Raw genomic sequence first — 16,336 nt, 5'->3', positions numbered from 1 at the left:
ACCAGTACCATTTTGTTATATGACCATATACAAGACTGCCACCATTTTGTTTATGTCAGCTTGGCACCAGTCTCTGAGCCAGCCAGTGCTCCTTTTAAGGTGGTGAGGAAGGAGCAACTGGGAATTGTTTCTGTCCCTTTTGAGGCTGAACACTCCCATGGAAAAAGTAAATGGGATTCTTTGCTGGGGACAGGTCAAGCGGACTGGGGAGGCCTCAGCTGGGCTTGGCTCTGTCCAGCTCAGGGAGGCCCTGGCCCTCGGTTATTGGTGGGTGGGGGGAGAGGGAGAATGGAGAGGCCTGGGGAGGCCCTGGGACCTGAGGAAGCTGCAGGGGTCCTGCCTTGGTTTTTTTTGTTTTGTTTTATTTTTAAATGTAATGTTTAATCCAGTTCAGCAAATGAACCAAACTGAAAAATGAATTTAAAAACACTGAGATCATATCCAGCAAACACTAGCTTAAGCGTGAGGTTCATTCCTGTCATGCTCTGCATTCACAGAATACACCCTCCAACAATGGTTGCAGAGTAGAACCAGCACATTTCCCCATACAATTCATTATATAAACAATAATATTCAAATTCTAGTGTCATCCCAGTAATAGCAACATAAACTCTCCCCAGTACCTGGCACATTGTCAAAAATACAAACTCCTACCAAAAGCACTCGGCGTGCATGTAGCAAATTTGCCATACCACAGCAGCACTAATTCCCAGGACTCAAACAGCAACAACTCTGCCTATGAAAGGCAGCACTGTAAAACCCGCAATGGGTCCTAAACCCATTAGCACACATCCTATTGGGAAAACACAACAAACAAGCTCCTTACACACTAATAAATAATGACAGGAAGTAGGAAGTTGGCAGCCCCAACATAACGCTCCCCACTGACCACAGGAACAACGATGCCAAGCTCTGAGCCTCGGTGCGGCTCAGCTAGTTAGCCGGATAAAACGATCCAGTGGCCCCAACATAACGCATCCTGCCCCAAACCTGGCGTTACTTTGCTTTCTCTCTCTCACCACCCCCTGCCCAACCTCAGAGTCCCCCAGCTCCCTTCTCTTTTCCCCTTGACCAGAGTGCAGCTTCCCTCTCTTGCTCCTCTCCTACACCCATCCTATGCTCTCTTTCTTCCCCCCTGTCCCAACCAGGGATGGGGGGGGGGGGGGGAGGAGAAAGAAAGGATAAAACTAGGGACGGGGAGAGAATATAGAGAGGAGGATAGGACCAAGGATGGGGAGAGGAGATATGAGGGAGCGGAGAGAGAAGAACAAAGGGTGAGGGAACCGGGACTGGAGAGAGGGAAGATGGTTGATGGGGAGGAGGGAAGATCTGGGATGAGGGACCAGGAATGAGAAAGTGCAAGATCAAGAGTAAGTCCAGACTGGGGGGAGGGAAGTAGGTGTTGGCCTCCTTTTCTCTCGCCTTCAATCCCACATGCCTTCTCTCACACATACACAGCCAGCCTCTTCTCTTGTCCTCTCCAGCTTGCAATCTTACCTTCCAGCCAGCCATTTCCCCCAATCAATCATCCTGGCCTGGTAACCAGCCACTGTCCCCCCCAGACAGCCTGTCCCCTACCAGCCAGTCTTCCCCCAGCAGACCAGCCCATTCCAAACCCCCCCCCCCCCCACACACACCCACCCAGCAAGCCCAACTGCTCCCATCATCCTTCGCCCCTCCCAGCTATCCAGTTCTCTCAAACCTTGCTGATTTGCACTACCATTCTGCAGCCTCTTTCGGGACATCCTGGAACAGCTGAAGCCGGCACCACTTTGCTCTCTGTAAATCTGAGCCATGTGGGTGCTTGCATTTTAGCGCTGGTCTCAGCCTCATGAGATCATTGCGGGAGTACAGGCACCCACACACCTCAAAGTCATGGACAGCTGCACGGTGCTGGCAACAGCTGTACCAGGGACCAGCTGAAGAGAGAATGAAGATCCCTGGAGACAGGAACAGTTGGTCGGGCCAGGACCTGGGTGACCCATCCTGTTCTATGGGAAAACTGCTTACTAGACCTTGCCTTGTAATGCTTTTTAACACCCAGCTGCCAGCTTTTTTTTTTTCTTATTTTATACTTTTCATTTTTTTCCAGCTCTGTTTTCTTTCTTTAAAGCATTTTAACATGGTTAGGGGAGGCCTCTGCAGCTGGGCTGCTTAACTTCACTTTGGATTTTGTTCTTTTCAGTTCTGGGTATTTTTTCTATTCTTTATGTGGGTGGGTGGCCCTACAGTCTGTTCTTTCATCGGTTCAGTAGTACAGAGTTCTCGTGGCTATACTAGGACCTGGAGAAATCTGGACTGGATCGTGATGCCTTTCACTGGACCAATGTGAGACCTCTCCGAAGACAATGACATCCAGGAGAGTTTGTGGCCAGCTAAGCCCTTCCCTCTGATGAGGCACAGCAGAGCGGTTAGCAAAGATGAAACGTATTCAGATCAAACAAGGTGCTCATGAAAGATGGGGAGAACCATGGGAATCCACTGAGCTCATTGGCCACAATAACTAGTAAAGAAAATGATCAAGTGGAAATGAATAGACCTAAACACCAGCATGTCATTTCAGGCAAGTGAACCTCAACTAGAAAATGCTGCAGGTTACATGAGTTTAGGAAGTTAGAGGTCCATATTCAGAAGCATTTAGATGGTAACTCAAAAGTTATCCAGCTAAATGAATATTTGAGCACTTACCTGGCCAAATTCTAGCTGGATAACTTATTGTCTGGCTAAAATTTGGCTGGATAAGTTAGGGATGTTCTGGGGACAGAACTGAGAGGAGCTGAGTTAGCCGGATAAATTATCCAGCTAATTTTGCTTGTCCCGCAGACCTGTCCTAAAGTTAACCTAATATACAGGCTACGTTAGCTGGAAAGTTTTATCTGGCTAACTAGCTGAGCTGCACAGCTGCTAAATATTAACCCCCAAAACTCTTTTACACATGGTGTGCCTGATGTGTTTTGGGTTTTTTTTTTGGCTTAGTAGTTTCTTTCTTCTCCTTTGGGACTTCCAGTTCAATCCAGGGATTCAGCAGCATCCTGATCCTTCATTTGCAGCTATCTGGGCATTTTTCCACTATTTTATCTTCTCTCCCAACTCACTGCAGCCCAATCATTACAGTAACAGCACTCAGCCGGGGACCATGCACCAAGACTGCAAATATGCGCCCTAAGTCCTGCCACTAGGTGTCACCATTGTTCAATGACTGAGACTCCCTTTCCCCTAGGGGTTGTGAACACTATCTGCACAACATCCCCAGCCTAGACCAGCCCAGCAATCAGAGCTTGATTTGGGAATCCAGCTCAGTGCCACTGGGCCAACAGCCGCCTGACTCATTTTGATTGCCATGGAGGCCACAGGGCAATCTGCACAGCATTGACAACGCAGAGGCTGGTGCATTTTTTTTTGAAGAAAGGGGTTTTTTTGGATACTGGTTCTATCACTGAAATTCTAGACCTTTAGAATACAACATAATCCAGATAAAAACATCTTATCTTGCATAACTTATAACAAAATCAACTATATTGCTATTTCTAGAATTTCTGCTCCAAGAGAAGATGCTAACAAAAAGAAAGATAAAAAGCATGTTAAAAAGACAGAATCACTAAACGCTGTGGACTATAATGGAATTTTATTTCTTTGGGCTTAATATGAATGAAGAGCCCAACATTCATTTTGGTGATTTATTTAATGCTGTCCCCTTACATTTGCTGGAAAGCTAAAATATTTGCCTTTTCTTGCTTTGTATGAATGTTGCATCTAGGTTTCCTGGATAGCTCAGCTGCAGCGTGATAATGCAATTTTTCAGACTGCCATCTGGTCTGTCAGTCTGTGCAATTTTCTATCGTTAAGATGGGTCGTTCCATCATTATGACACTGGAATTTGTTTTTGAAAGATGTCATGAATTCCAACTGTAGCCTGTAGTTTGATTAGTGTAATCGTTTCTTAGTGTACAGGTGCTCTGAGCTGCCTTCTTTTGTCTTTTAACCTCTTTATCTCACTCTGGCAATCAGCTTGGGGCTACCTATGTTTGTCTGAAGCGCATCTGTTTGCCTGACAAGAAAAAAAACAGCTATTGGCTTGCGTGCAGCAATACTGAGGCAGGGGAAGATAAACAAGAATAATTCTCTACCTGTTCCAAAACCCAGGCTGATGTCTATTTGGGAGATTGGTGAAGTAGTGTCTTCCTCAAAGTCCAAAGGCGTGACTTCACTCCACATCCGGAAGGCCAGCTTGAAGGCATATAACTGCTCCTCGATGGAAAGCTGGCTGCTGTATCCCTCCCCAATCAGTCTCCATTTCAGGCTCCTCCTAGCGAAAGCTCCACTTCCAGTTCTAACGAGGGCATCTTGTTCATTCTTACCCTTACTTGGAGGTATCAACATGTCTAAAAATCGTTTCTTACGGATTCCTGAAGGCAATTTTTCATGATTTACGGTATGGTTGGCACCCATGGTTTGGTTGAAGGATGTGTCATTCACCTGTACAAAGGTACTGCTGCGAGGAGTAACAGGAATGGTATCATCCTTTGTGGTGACCTGGTTATCTGGAACACCACACCGAGGTTTGTTCATTGCTTCTACGCTGGCATCATCTAATAGTCCAGTCACTGGCAGACCACTCGCCCTTTGAAACTTTTTCAGCGCTTCAGTGAAGACAGGATCTCTGGTCGGTTCTGTTGGCGGTTCTTGCCCTCGTCTTGAAATGGAGATTCCTTCCTGCAGTAGATCTATTTCTATGGGAAATTGGTCATAATCTGTTCTTGTTGGGATATTTTGATATGAGTTTGCCTCCCAGTTCATGGGTTCTGTCCATCCATACCTGAATAAAAATTGCTGTAGCAAAACAGAATCAGACATTTGATATGACAGGTATGATAGGGTCTAGATTGTACAATATCAAATCTTTGACAGAATTCTCCTGAATGGGGAGTCTATTTTCCACAGAGAAATGGGAAACTTTCACAACATGGATGTAAAACTATAGAAGGAAGGCTAAGAGAACAAAATGGATGAGAAAGAAAAAAAACTAAACAATCAGAAGGGAGAGGAAATGTAGAGAAATGAAAAATGAATAAATAAAAAGATTAAAAAGAGGAAAATGAATCTGAATAAAATAATAAAGAAAATACATGAAAGAAATTGATAAAGGATCAGGAGAAAAGAACAGGAAAGAAAAGGAAGAAAATTAGAATAAAAGATAAAAATGTGTAAAGGTTTGAAAATATTTTATTGTAAATTATTATTGTGTTACATCAAAGAGTAATTTGTCAAAACGAGTACAAAGGTGTGAAACTGCAGTAGAAAGTGTTTTCCTTAGTTTTTATACTCTAATGTATTCAAGCTTGGTATGTTTGATTCAGAAGTTCTATTTTTTTATGATATCACACACGACATTTGCTAAACTATGAATTCTTAGATCAATGCTGTAGTGTCCTAGAAGCCATTTAAGTGCTGGAGAAAACTGGAATCTTTGGAGGTTGTGATGCAACTTTTTGTTGGTCCTTTAAAAGCAGGGTCTTCATGACCTAACAGCACACAGGCCGATACAGTACAGTGCGCTCCAGTGGAGCGCACTTTTAACCGTAATTTGGACGCACGTTTTTGATGCGCTAGCTTTACCCCTTATTCAGTAAGGGGTAATAGCACGTCGAAAACATGTGTCCAACCCTCCCAAGACTAATAGCGCCCGCAACATGCAAATGCATGCTGATGGCCCTATTAGTCATTTCTGCGCGATACAGTAAGTAAAATGTGCAGCCAAGGCACACATTTTACTTTAAGAAATTAGCGCCTACCCAAAGGTAGGCGTTAATTTCTGCCAGCGCCGGGGAAGTGCTCAGAAAAGCAGTAAAAACTGTTTTTCTGTGCATCCCCCGACTTAATATCATGGCGATATTAAGTCGGAGGTCCCAAAAGTTAAAAAAAGTAAAAAAATAAAAATTTAAAGCAGCCCGCGGCTCGTGGGTTGAAAACCAGATGCTCAATTTTGCTGGCGTCCTGTTTCTGAATCCGTGGCTGTCAGTGGGAACCCGTGGCTGTCAGCGGGCTTGAGAACCAACGCCGGCAAAATTGAGCGTCGGCTGTCAAACCCGGTGACAGCCACCACTCCTGTTGAAAAAGAGGCGCTAGGGACGCGCTAGTGTCCTTAGCGCCTCTTTTTACCGCGGGCCCTAATTTAAATATTTTAGTTTACTGAATCGCGCGCATAGGACACTGGCCTGTGCGCGCGCTGGGAGAGCGGGCGCTCGCCCGCTCTCCCGCGAACTTTACTGTATCGGCCCGACAGGTAGCTGCAGGGTTCAGTAACCCTTCCTCCAGGCCTTCATTACTGCTGCTGCTGCCTTCCCCATCCTTGGCTTCCTTCAGGCAAATAAATATGCATCAGACTGGTTACATGCATAGAAGTCAGCTCTGTGGGTGCTTGAGCACCCCCAATATTGTCTCCTGCATTCCTGCTTATTGGGAACTAAGAGCTCTGTGCTGTAGGGCAGCAGGGAAGGGCAAACAAGAAGCACTTGTTTCTCCAATGCTGATTCTCCTGCCTCTCCCTGCAGCCTATTGGCTGGCTGTGGAATATTTGACCAATGGGTAGCAGGAGAACCAGAGAGCAGAAGCCGTGTAGGATAGACAGGCTTCCTGCCTTTAGTATGCCTAGAGGTTCCAGTGGAGATGAGGATAGCTGCTGCTGATAGAGGTACTGGATAAAGGAAAGGGGGACTGAAAGCTATGTGTGGGGTTAAGAGAGAGGGGCTGAGAAAACTGCTGGGAGATGGGGAAAGTAGGAGAGGAAATGCTGGCTGGAAGATGGGAAGGCTGATTGTAAAAGAGGATACTGGCTAGGATAGAGAATACTGCTATGAGGGTCTGGGAGAGGAACTGAAAGAAGTAATTCTGACTGGGAGAAGAGGAGATAAAGAGAGGCTGATAGTGGAGCTGAGGGAGAGAGAGAGGAACAGTAAGGGCTAGAGGAGCCGAAAGGGTTGAACAAAGGGCTGAGAGAGGGAACATGTACTGTGAGAAGAGGTTAGGAGCTGAAGGAAGGGAGAATGGGCCAAGTTGGGAGAGAGGTCATAGGCTGAGAGGAGTAGGTGAATGGAACTTAAGAGGGAGAGAGAGATGAAGAGGACTGGGAAAGGAGCTCTGTGGGATCAGAGAGGAGGGCCTATGCAACCCCCAACATTTTGGTTCATTTTTTTCATTTGGATTTGGTTCTTTTAATTTTTTGTTTGGTTCAGTTGTCAAACCAAAAAACACCATTAAATTAGAAACCCCCGCAAAACAAATAAAGAGAATCACTAAAAAAAAGAACTGGCCTCCAATGGCCCTGGTTGGGCCTAGGCCTGGTGTCCTGTGCTAAGATCTGGTCCATGTTCCGGAGGTCAGTCTTAAGGTGCCCAGCCTATGCCTTGATGATGGGACAAGGTCTCAGGGCCAAGCCTGGACTGGGCCTAGGCATCGGTGTCAGGACCAGGTCTTAGGGCTGGGCCCCCAGGCCCTATTTAGGCCTTAACAATGGGAACCAGGCCTTAGAACTGTACCCCAGTGCCAGGCCCAGATTGGGCCTAGAGCTCAGCACCAGGATCAGGCCTCAGCACTGAGCCTTGGAGGTAGGCTTGGGCCTCGGTGCCGGTGCCAGGGCAGGCCCCAGCACTGGGCTGCAGCACCAAACTTTGGTGCTGGAAACAGGCTTCAGTGCCAGGCCTGGCATGGATCTGGGCCTAGACCTATGTACCGCAGCCCAACCCGGGCTTAGGCTTTGTCATCAGAACCAGGTGTGGTCCTACCAGAGGCCTTTTTTTTTTTCCAAAATAAAACAAATATGAAAATACCCGAAAAGTTTTGGATATTTTTGTAGCAGGCTATTTTTGATCCATTCTATTCGGCCATATGAAATGAACTGAAAATGGCCTCATTTATTGCATTTTTTTGTATTCATTAAAAATGAATGCACATTCCCAGTGTATAGGGGAGGCAAACCAAGAGAAGGGATATGAGAAGAGCAGGGTTCATGGTGGAGGGAAGAGGCATGAAGGGGTAAGGCGAGGGATGGAAGTGGCAGCACTGGGGTGAGGCTAAGAGGAGGCGAGAGAAGATAAATGATCTTTGGAGAGACAGTCGGTGCATAGAAAGAGATATACATATAGAAAATTGATAACATATAAAAGAAAAATGATATATACATATAACAGAAATGATAAAAAAATGAGAGGAGAGCCAGAAAATATGTTTAAAAAAAAAAAAAAAGGAAAGGAATCATGAGGCAAAAAGCAAGCAGGCATATAGAATACATTCAAACTGCAGACACGAAGGTTGGAAAATTGTTTATTAAGCTTGGTGAAGATTTCTGTGTTGGCTGGGATGGGTTAAGAGTGAGCGACAGCTGGTATCTGCCCTTTTCTTCGAGCCCTGCAGTCCTTGGGGTAAATAAGATATTTTCATGGAAGGGTGGGGAAGGGGAGGAGGTTGTGGTGGCAGGTGATGCTGGGGCTGTAAATCTCTCTTAAAAGGTGTCCCCCCCTTGGCAGCTGTGCTATTCAGAGGGGCTGTGGTCAGAGCTGGGAATGGAGGGGAACACTGTTTCCCTTGTTCTCAAAAATTAAAAAGCCATCCTGTTATATCCTGCAGGAGACTGCACTTTCCTCCGGGGTTCCCAAGCTGAGAGTGGGAAGCCCCAGCTGCAGCTGTTCCTGGGGGGGATGCAGTCTGGGGGGGGAGGGATATGCAGGTGGCAGAGTGTCTTAGGTGGACCACAGGCACGGCACTGGCTCTGGCCTGGAGTCTGTGAGTGCAGGGGATGGGGAGGCAGGAGCAGTTTCAGAACAACAACAAAAAAAGAGATGTGCCAGGGCGCAGGGAATGAAAAGCAAGGGAGTGAGCCAACCCTATGGAGAGGGACCACAAAGTGAAAGTTAAGCTAATGGAGGGAAGCCTTCTGCGCTGAGCAGGGGCTAAGGGTGGCGAGCAGCGAAGGGATTGGTGAATCAAACCTACAGAGGAGGGAAGTTGGCTAAGGTGGGGGTGAAGAGGAGCCTGCTGGGGAGTGGAGGGCTGGGAAGAGGAACTGGGAGGGGAACACAGAAGGACGGGTCAAGGGGAGATGGGGAGCAGAGCAGACTAAGGTGATGTTAGATGAACAGGCAGAAGGGGGTATTAAACCCCCTGCCCCAAATATAAAAGTCAAAAGTATTCCCATTCAGGATGGGGAGAATTAAAAAAAAGTGCAGAGGGAGTATGAGGGAAGAGGGGCAGAGGATAAGGTGGAGAGAAAGGAAAGAAGAGATTGGGAGAATATGAGAGAGATGGGGGGAGGGGGCTTGAGAGAAAGTGATAGGGATGGACAAAGGTAGGGGGTAGCAGTATGGCTGGGGAAGCAGGAAGGAGACTGGCGGGGATGAGCTGGGGCTGGGGAGAAGAATGACTGAAGGGGCTCTGAGTCTTCCCCATGTCTGGAGTGCCTGCTCCTCTCTGGAGTGGAGGAGCAGCGAATAGGAGAAGCCAGCATTCAAATCCTGCCACTGCGCCACCTTGTGACTTTGGGGAAATCACCTCGCCCTCCATTACCTCAGAGACTGACAGAGGGCGTCATGTGCTATAAGCATTTCTCCTGTAAACACAGAATGGGAGAAAAGCCTCGGTAAATCAGGCCCTTAGATTGTAAACTCTCTGGGGACAGGGAAATACGGGCTCCTGGTGAAAAGTTGTGAGCTAAGCATCAGAAAATAAACACTTAGGGATTGCTTCATGCACATAAAACCCTGTCTTATGTACATAAATGATGCTTTGAAAATCCACTCTGGTGGTGGTTCTAGGGATAAAAGTATGCACGTAACCCTATTACCTGTGCTCAGGCTAGGCGCTCCGGGACGGAGCTGAGGCAGGGAAATGATTTAGAAATCTACACGCCAAAGGTTCTGCCCGCTCTGAGCAGCGCGCGACTTTCTGTGCGAGCGTTCGCGTGCATACCGGACATCTTGTGAATTTTTAAAGCCGACTTGGGTGAATATGTAAAAAGAACCCGTAGACCTTTTTTTAGCACTATATAGGCTATCCGAAAATTACCCTCTTAAATTACAGTCATGACCCACTGTGGGTGGGTTTTTCCGATTATTTTTTTCGCTGGGCGTGGGGAGGGGCTGTAATTTGAGCTGAGTTCAGCACCCCCAATCATTTTCAAAAACTGGCTCCTAGTGTTACATGTGCCTCCAGGATGAGGGGTGGGATACCCTGATTCCAACCCGTATCTTGCTGAAGATCTGAAACAATGCAACCCACAGTGTTCACCCAGAGTTATATAAAATCTTGCAATGCATGCAGGGAAAAACAGCACAGGCAGGAGAGACTTAGAAAAGTCAACCCAATGCAAACTTATAAAAACGAGTTACATACTGTAAATCCGAGGCAGCCTAGCTCTGGAAAATAAAATCTAATTAAACCAAGATGTAAATGATACCTGATAATAACAAACATGGCTTTCACCTAGTATGAATTTCCATCTCTTCTGTTATTTTCCAGTAGAACAAAATATTAGATATTGAGACAAAAACAGGAGGAAATGATTATGGGAGGTCATTTAGAGGTTCACAGGTGTAACAACAGAAAATTAAATGTAAATAAAACATTTTGGGGCACCTGGAGTCAGCATTCTCATATCTCCCTGATTTCTAAGGTCTTCTCGATTTTAGATCGAGAAGTCTTACCTCATACACACCAAAAATCGATTAACAAAGGAAAACATAAAACTTGCCATCCTTTCTCACAGCCTGTCTTTGGGAGCGGTGAGAGGCACAGTCTGAGCTTCTGTCTGGTGCAGCCTGGAGCCCATCTCTACCTCGTGCTCTGCTCCAGTTCAGATTGTAAGCTCTCTGGGAAGAGGGACTCGAATTATGTGATTTAGCTTCTACGGTGCTATAAAATGTAGAGCTTTCTTCTGTTTCTTAAGTGTTCCTACCTGAGCTGAGTGCAGGTCCGTGACCGACTTTGCTTGCTCTGAAGAAGTATCCTGGAGGTCCGAGTGGTCCCTACTGTGGAAGAGTCTCTCTGGCTGGCCAGAGTGGAGGAACATCAGCCAGCAGCAAAGGGGAATCGACCGTAGGAGAGTCCCTCTCATAGCTAGCTCAGCTCAGCTCAGCCTTCCGTTGCCTCCCTTCCTCATTGTTTTTATACCTCATGGAAGGCACAGTGCCTTTTATTTGGCTATCAGCTTGTAACTTAACACTTACCCACTTCTGTCAGTGCAAGCCCATCAAACAAAGGTTTGCAAAATTTCAGCAAACTTAGAAGTGTGCTAAAAACTCATCAGCTTGTAGCAAATACATAGAAACTTCAGTGTGGTGTCACATTGTCTTTGAAGATCCTCTGGATTTCCTGTTAATGTAAAATTGCTCAGCTAAGGGCAAAAAGGATAATGAGCAACCTCTTGTAGGCAGTTAAGTGTGTACAACAGACAGGTGAGAGATATTCTTAGCACAGTGGGTGATAGTAAGGAGAAGGGAGGATGCTTCAGGCACAGTGACATAGTAAGAACTGATTTTTCGGTGGGCACAAGGTTAATATGGGTGGGCTGTAGGAATGCAGATCTGAGATCTACTAGTTGTACTCTTATTGATAAATAATGCCATATAGTGCACCCTACAATGGCTTTCTATGTAGTTTGCAACAGCCATTATCCATCACGCATGAAACTTTCAAACATTTTACCTCAATTATTTCAAGCATTTACCAGCATTAAAAATTCCTTATTAATCTGTATTTATTTATTTAGCTTATTTATATACCGTTTACCAATATAAAAAATTGACCGAAACGGTTTACAGCAATATACTTATAATCAAAACTTACTTAAAATAATAAAATAAAAGTAAAATAAGACTAGAATAATGTGAAATAAAAGCATAATAAAATAAATAACTAAACAAAGTTTGAATAAAAATACAATTAATAACATGATCAATAACGTAAAATTTGGGTGAACTAGGATAGTAAATAATTGGCTGCTACATTATAAAACTAAAAGAAGGAAGAAAGAAGGAACAAAACTAAGATGGTAAGACATTCTATTCTTGATAATGATTAAGAAGAGCTGGCATCATGACAATTTAGTTGCTAATTGGTAGTTTCTATGTTCCCGAATGCTTCCTTAAATAAGTGAGTTTTTAAAGCTTTCTTAAACTCCTTTCGATTAGAAATTAATCTCAAGGAGTCTGGCAAGGTATTCCACAGAATGGGGCCCACAACAGAAAAAGCTCTTTGCCTTGTTATATTTAATGTGGCCTTTTTCACTGAGGGAACCTCTAAAAGGTTTTTTCCCGCTGATCTAAGTTCTCTCCCAGGTCTATACACTCGCAAGATGGAACATAGCCAGATGGAATCTGTGCTATTTAGCAAAGAGTGAATTAATGTAATGATTTTATAACGTATCCTAAATTTGACTGGTATTAATTTATTTTACATTTATTGCAGTTTATAAATGCATAAGAATATTATGTAAAAAGCAAAGAAGACAAATATCATGTAGTAAAACAAAAATCAATGTATTCTTTCATGAATTCTCTTTGCAGAAAGCCAGAGATCATCATAAAAACATCATAAAACAGCAAAAATCATCAGATCAGGTGCAGAGCAGAGCTAGGACAATTCACATTACAACCATCATGAAAAAAAAAAATCAAATTCTGGTGTCACCTCAGCAAAAAAATATTTCTCCACTGCTAAACATTTTGGGGTAGATTTTAAAAGCCCTGCGCGTGTAAATCCTGCCGGATTTACGTGCGCAGGGCACTCGCGCGCCGGCACACCTATTTTGCATAGGCCGCCGACGCGCGCAAAGCCCCAGGATGCGCGTAAGTCCCGGGGCTTCGTAAAAGGGGCGGGAAGGGGCGTGTCCGGGGGGCGTGTCGCAGGCCAGAGGTGTGGATCTAGGGGGCTCGCTGTCTAGGTTGCACTAACCGAACCACAGCAAAAAGGGGTCCATCTTCTTTTACACTAATGCCTTCTTCCCTTCCTCCCTCACAAACACACACACACACACACACACACACACACACACACACACACAGGGTCATGCTTTCTCCCAGAGACTCCCTCACACTCATAAGCTCTCACTAAGAACATAAGAACATGCCATACTGAGTCAGACCAAGGGTCCATCAAGCCCAGCATCCTGTCTCCAACAGTGGCCACCAATCCAGGCCATAAGAACCTGGCAAGTACCCAAAAACTAAGTCTATTCCATGTTACCGTTGCTAATGGCAGTGGCTATTCTAAGGGGTAGATTTTATAAATTTACGCGCGCGCGTACTTTTGTCCGTGCACCAGGCGCGAACAAAAGTACGCTGGATTTTATAAGATACGCACGTAGCCGCGCGTATCTTATAAAATCCGGGGTCGGCGTGCGCAAGGGGGTGCACATTTGTGCAACCTGTGTGCACCGAGCCCGGCGCGCGCTGCCTGTTCCCTCTGAGGCCGCTCCGAAATCGGAGCGGCCTCGGAGGGAACTTTCCTTCCGCCTCCCCTCACCTTCCCCTCCCTTCCCCTACCTAACCCACTCCCGCGGCCCTATCTAAACCCCCCCTACCTTTGTTGGCAGATTTACGCCTGCCGAAAGCAGGCGTAAATCTGCGCATGCCAGCAGGCTGCTGGTGCGCCATCACCCGACCCGGGGACTGGTCCGGAGGCCTCAACCATGCCCCCGGGCCAGCGCCACGCCCCCAGACCCACCCAGGCCCGCCCCCTGACCCCCGGACACGCCTCCAGACATGCCCCCTCCCGCCCCTTTTACGAAGCCCCGGGACTTACGCGCGTCCCGGGGCTATGCGCACGCCGGCGGCCTATGCAAAATAGGTGCACCGGCACGCAGGGCTTTTAAAATCCGGCCCTAAGTGAACTTAATAGCAGGTAATGGACTTCTCCTTCAAGAACTTATCCAATCCTTTTTTAAACACAGCTATACTAACTGCACCAACCACATCCTCTGGCAACAAATTCCAGAGTTTAATTGTGCGTTGAGTAAAAAGAACTTCCTCCGATTAGTTTTAAATGTGCCACGTGCTAACTTCATGGAGTGCCCCCTAGTCTTTCTATTATCCGAAAGAGTAAATAGCCAATTCACATCTACCTGTTCTAGACCTCTCATGATTTTAAACACCTCTATCATATCCCCCCTCAGCCGTCTCTTCTCCAAGCTGAAAAGTCCTCTCACATTCTCTACCACAGTGCTTCTCAAACCAGTATTTGGGGCACACCTAACCAGTCAGGATTTCAGGATATCCACAATGAATATGCACTGTGCAAATCTATCTCATTCATATTCATTGTGGATATCCTGAAAACATGACTGGCTAGATGTTCCCCGATTACTGGATTGAGAAGCACTGCTGTACCATACACACACATGCAATCAAGCTCTCACTGTCACATGCTCTACCACATACACACACACACACACACAAGCGCTCTCACATGCTCTATCACAAACACAAGCTCTTGCTCTCTCACACACCCCTAGGCTCCCATTCTCACACACACAGAGACATATACCCAGATTCCCATTCTTACCTACACACACTCAGGCTCCCATTCTCTCATACACACACACACAGGTTCCCATTCTTACCCATACACTCACATTCAGGCTCCCATTCTCACACACACCACGCTCCCATGCTCACTCACACACATACACATACCCAGGCTTCCTTTCTTACACATATACACTAACAGGCTTCGATTCTCACTCCTCCCACACACACCCAATCTCCCATTTTCACTCACTCACACACAACCATGCACCCATTCTCTCTCACACACACATCCAGGCTCCAATTCTCATCCTCACACACACCCAAGCTCCCATTCTCACCCACACACATACATCAAGTTTCCCATTCTCACCCACACACACACACACACACAGACTCCCTTTCTCACTCATACACACACAGGGCCTTTTCTTTAGGCACTGCCAAACCTCTACTTCTGCCACCACAGGGAGGGGATCCCAGGTTGACATTGCAGCTCCAGCCCTCTTCTTTGTCATTGCAGGTATGGGATCTTGCAATGGCCTTGCTGCTCCGGCCCTCTTCTTCAGTGTCACGGGGATGAAATCCTGCAACAGCCTTGCTTCTGAGGGCTGCTTCTTCGCCGCCATGGGGAATGGGATACCATGATGGCATTAATTCAACAGACCTCTTCCAGTGTCGACAGCCCTGGTTGGGTGGGTCTGAGCCCAAAGTGGGTGGGCCACAGTCCAATCAGAACCACCTGTGGCCACACCACTGCTCAGGTATACACTACACTTAGAGGTTTATGTACTAAAGTGCAGTGTCACTTTGCAAATATGGGATTTGCGTGCAAAAATATGCAAAATACACACAAACTTACACAAATGCTATTTTTGTGCATGAAACACACTTTTGAGAAATGGTTTCACAAAAATCTGGTTCACAGTAGTTAACCTGGTATGTAGTCCACCATGTGCAAAAGTTTATTTAAATTCAACATGAAAGAGATGCTGCACTATAAACTCATACAAAGCAGCTAATAAATGTTGAATGTTATGAAAACATGAGCAAAAAAGGCTTTGCAGTTTACCTATACATGGGCTCAGCCAACACCATTTTCCAAGATGACACCTGCAGGGCAGAAGTGAGTAGGGATTGCTTCTACCCTGGACGAATCCTGCAAATATGAAATAAGATTTGGGGAGGAGGTCAGGGGGTGATGGGTGGACCCACTGTGATGCTTTGGCCTATTTTTTTGTACAAGGGGGGGGGGTAGGGCTTACTAATTTTTTGTACAAGGGGGGGGTGGGGCTTACTAATTAGCTCCTTTTCATTACATTTACAGGCCATGCTGGGGTAGAGGGGTAAGTTGCCACTTCTCCTTGGACCATCAGGGATTTGGTCCACGGGGAGTGGGGAGCACTTGCACTGGACGGTGCATTCCCTTTAATCCAGGCTGACCCTGAGATCAGATGTGAAGTTCCTGGCCATGCAATCAGCAAACAATTTCTCGTGAACGTTTGCTATGGATTCCAATGAGTTAATTTGTCTTTTGCAGAAATGGGCCACTAACCCATAGCAAACGTTTACGAGAAATTGTTTGCGCATTGCCATGGCCAGGAACTTCACATCTGATCTCAGGCCCGGCCTGGATTAAAGGGGCTACACTAAGGGAAGTGCCCAGGGAGGGTTTTCCTTATCAAAAAGTATCTTCTGCCAGGGTGTGCGGCTTTTCTTTTGAATGAGGCTGTGGTTTCTTGGGCATTCACTTTTCTGTTTTGAATAGGCACTAAGCAAAAGTGTACCCACTGTGATTTTTAACCTGCAGTCAGATATTGCAG

The 16,336-nt window shown here is 46.0% G+C and overlaps 1 protein-coding gene across 1 annotated transcript in view; it reads right to left on the bottom strand.

Moving 5' to 3' along the window:
- The window catches only part of MMP21 (matrix metallopeptidase 21), a 38,160-nt gene extending 27,033 nt beyond the window's left edge, over window positions 1-11,127 (bottom strand). Inside the window, exons 1-2 of the mRNA XM_029610047.1 lie at window positions 10,946-11,127; window positions 4,128-4,830 (exon numbers count right to left, since the gene is read on the bottom strand). Coding sequence (XP_029465907.1) covers window positions 4,128-4,830; window positions 10,946-11,104 — 862 coding nt within the window. The 5' untranslated portion in view covers window positions 11,105-11,127. The remainder of the gene's footprint in view (window positions 1-4,127; window positions 4,831-10,945) is intronic.
- Window positions 11,128-16,336: the final 5,209 nt, after the last annotated feature.

The sequence above is a fragment of the Rhinatrema bivittatum genome, chromosome 7, assembly GCF_901001135.1.
Source record: "Rhinatrema bivittatum chromosome 7, aRhiBiv1.1, whole genome shotgun sequence".
NCBI lineage: Eukaryota > Metazoa > Chordata > Amphibia > Gymnophiona > Rhinatrematidae > Rhinatrema > Rhinatrema bivittatum.
Note: the sequence above shows the minus strand (reverse complement) of the source record. Positions and strands in the feature narration are given on the sequence as shown.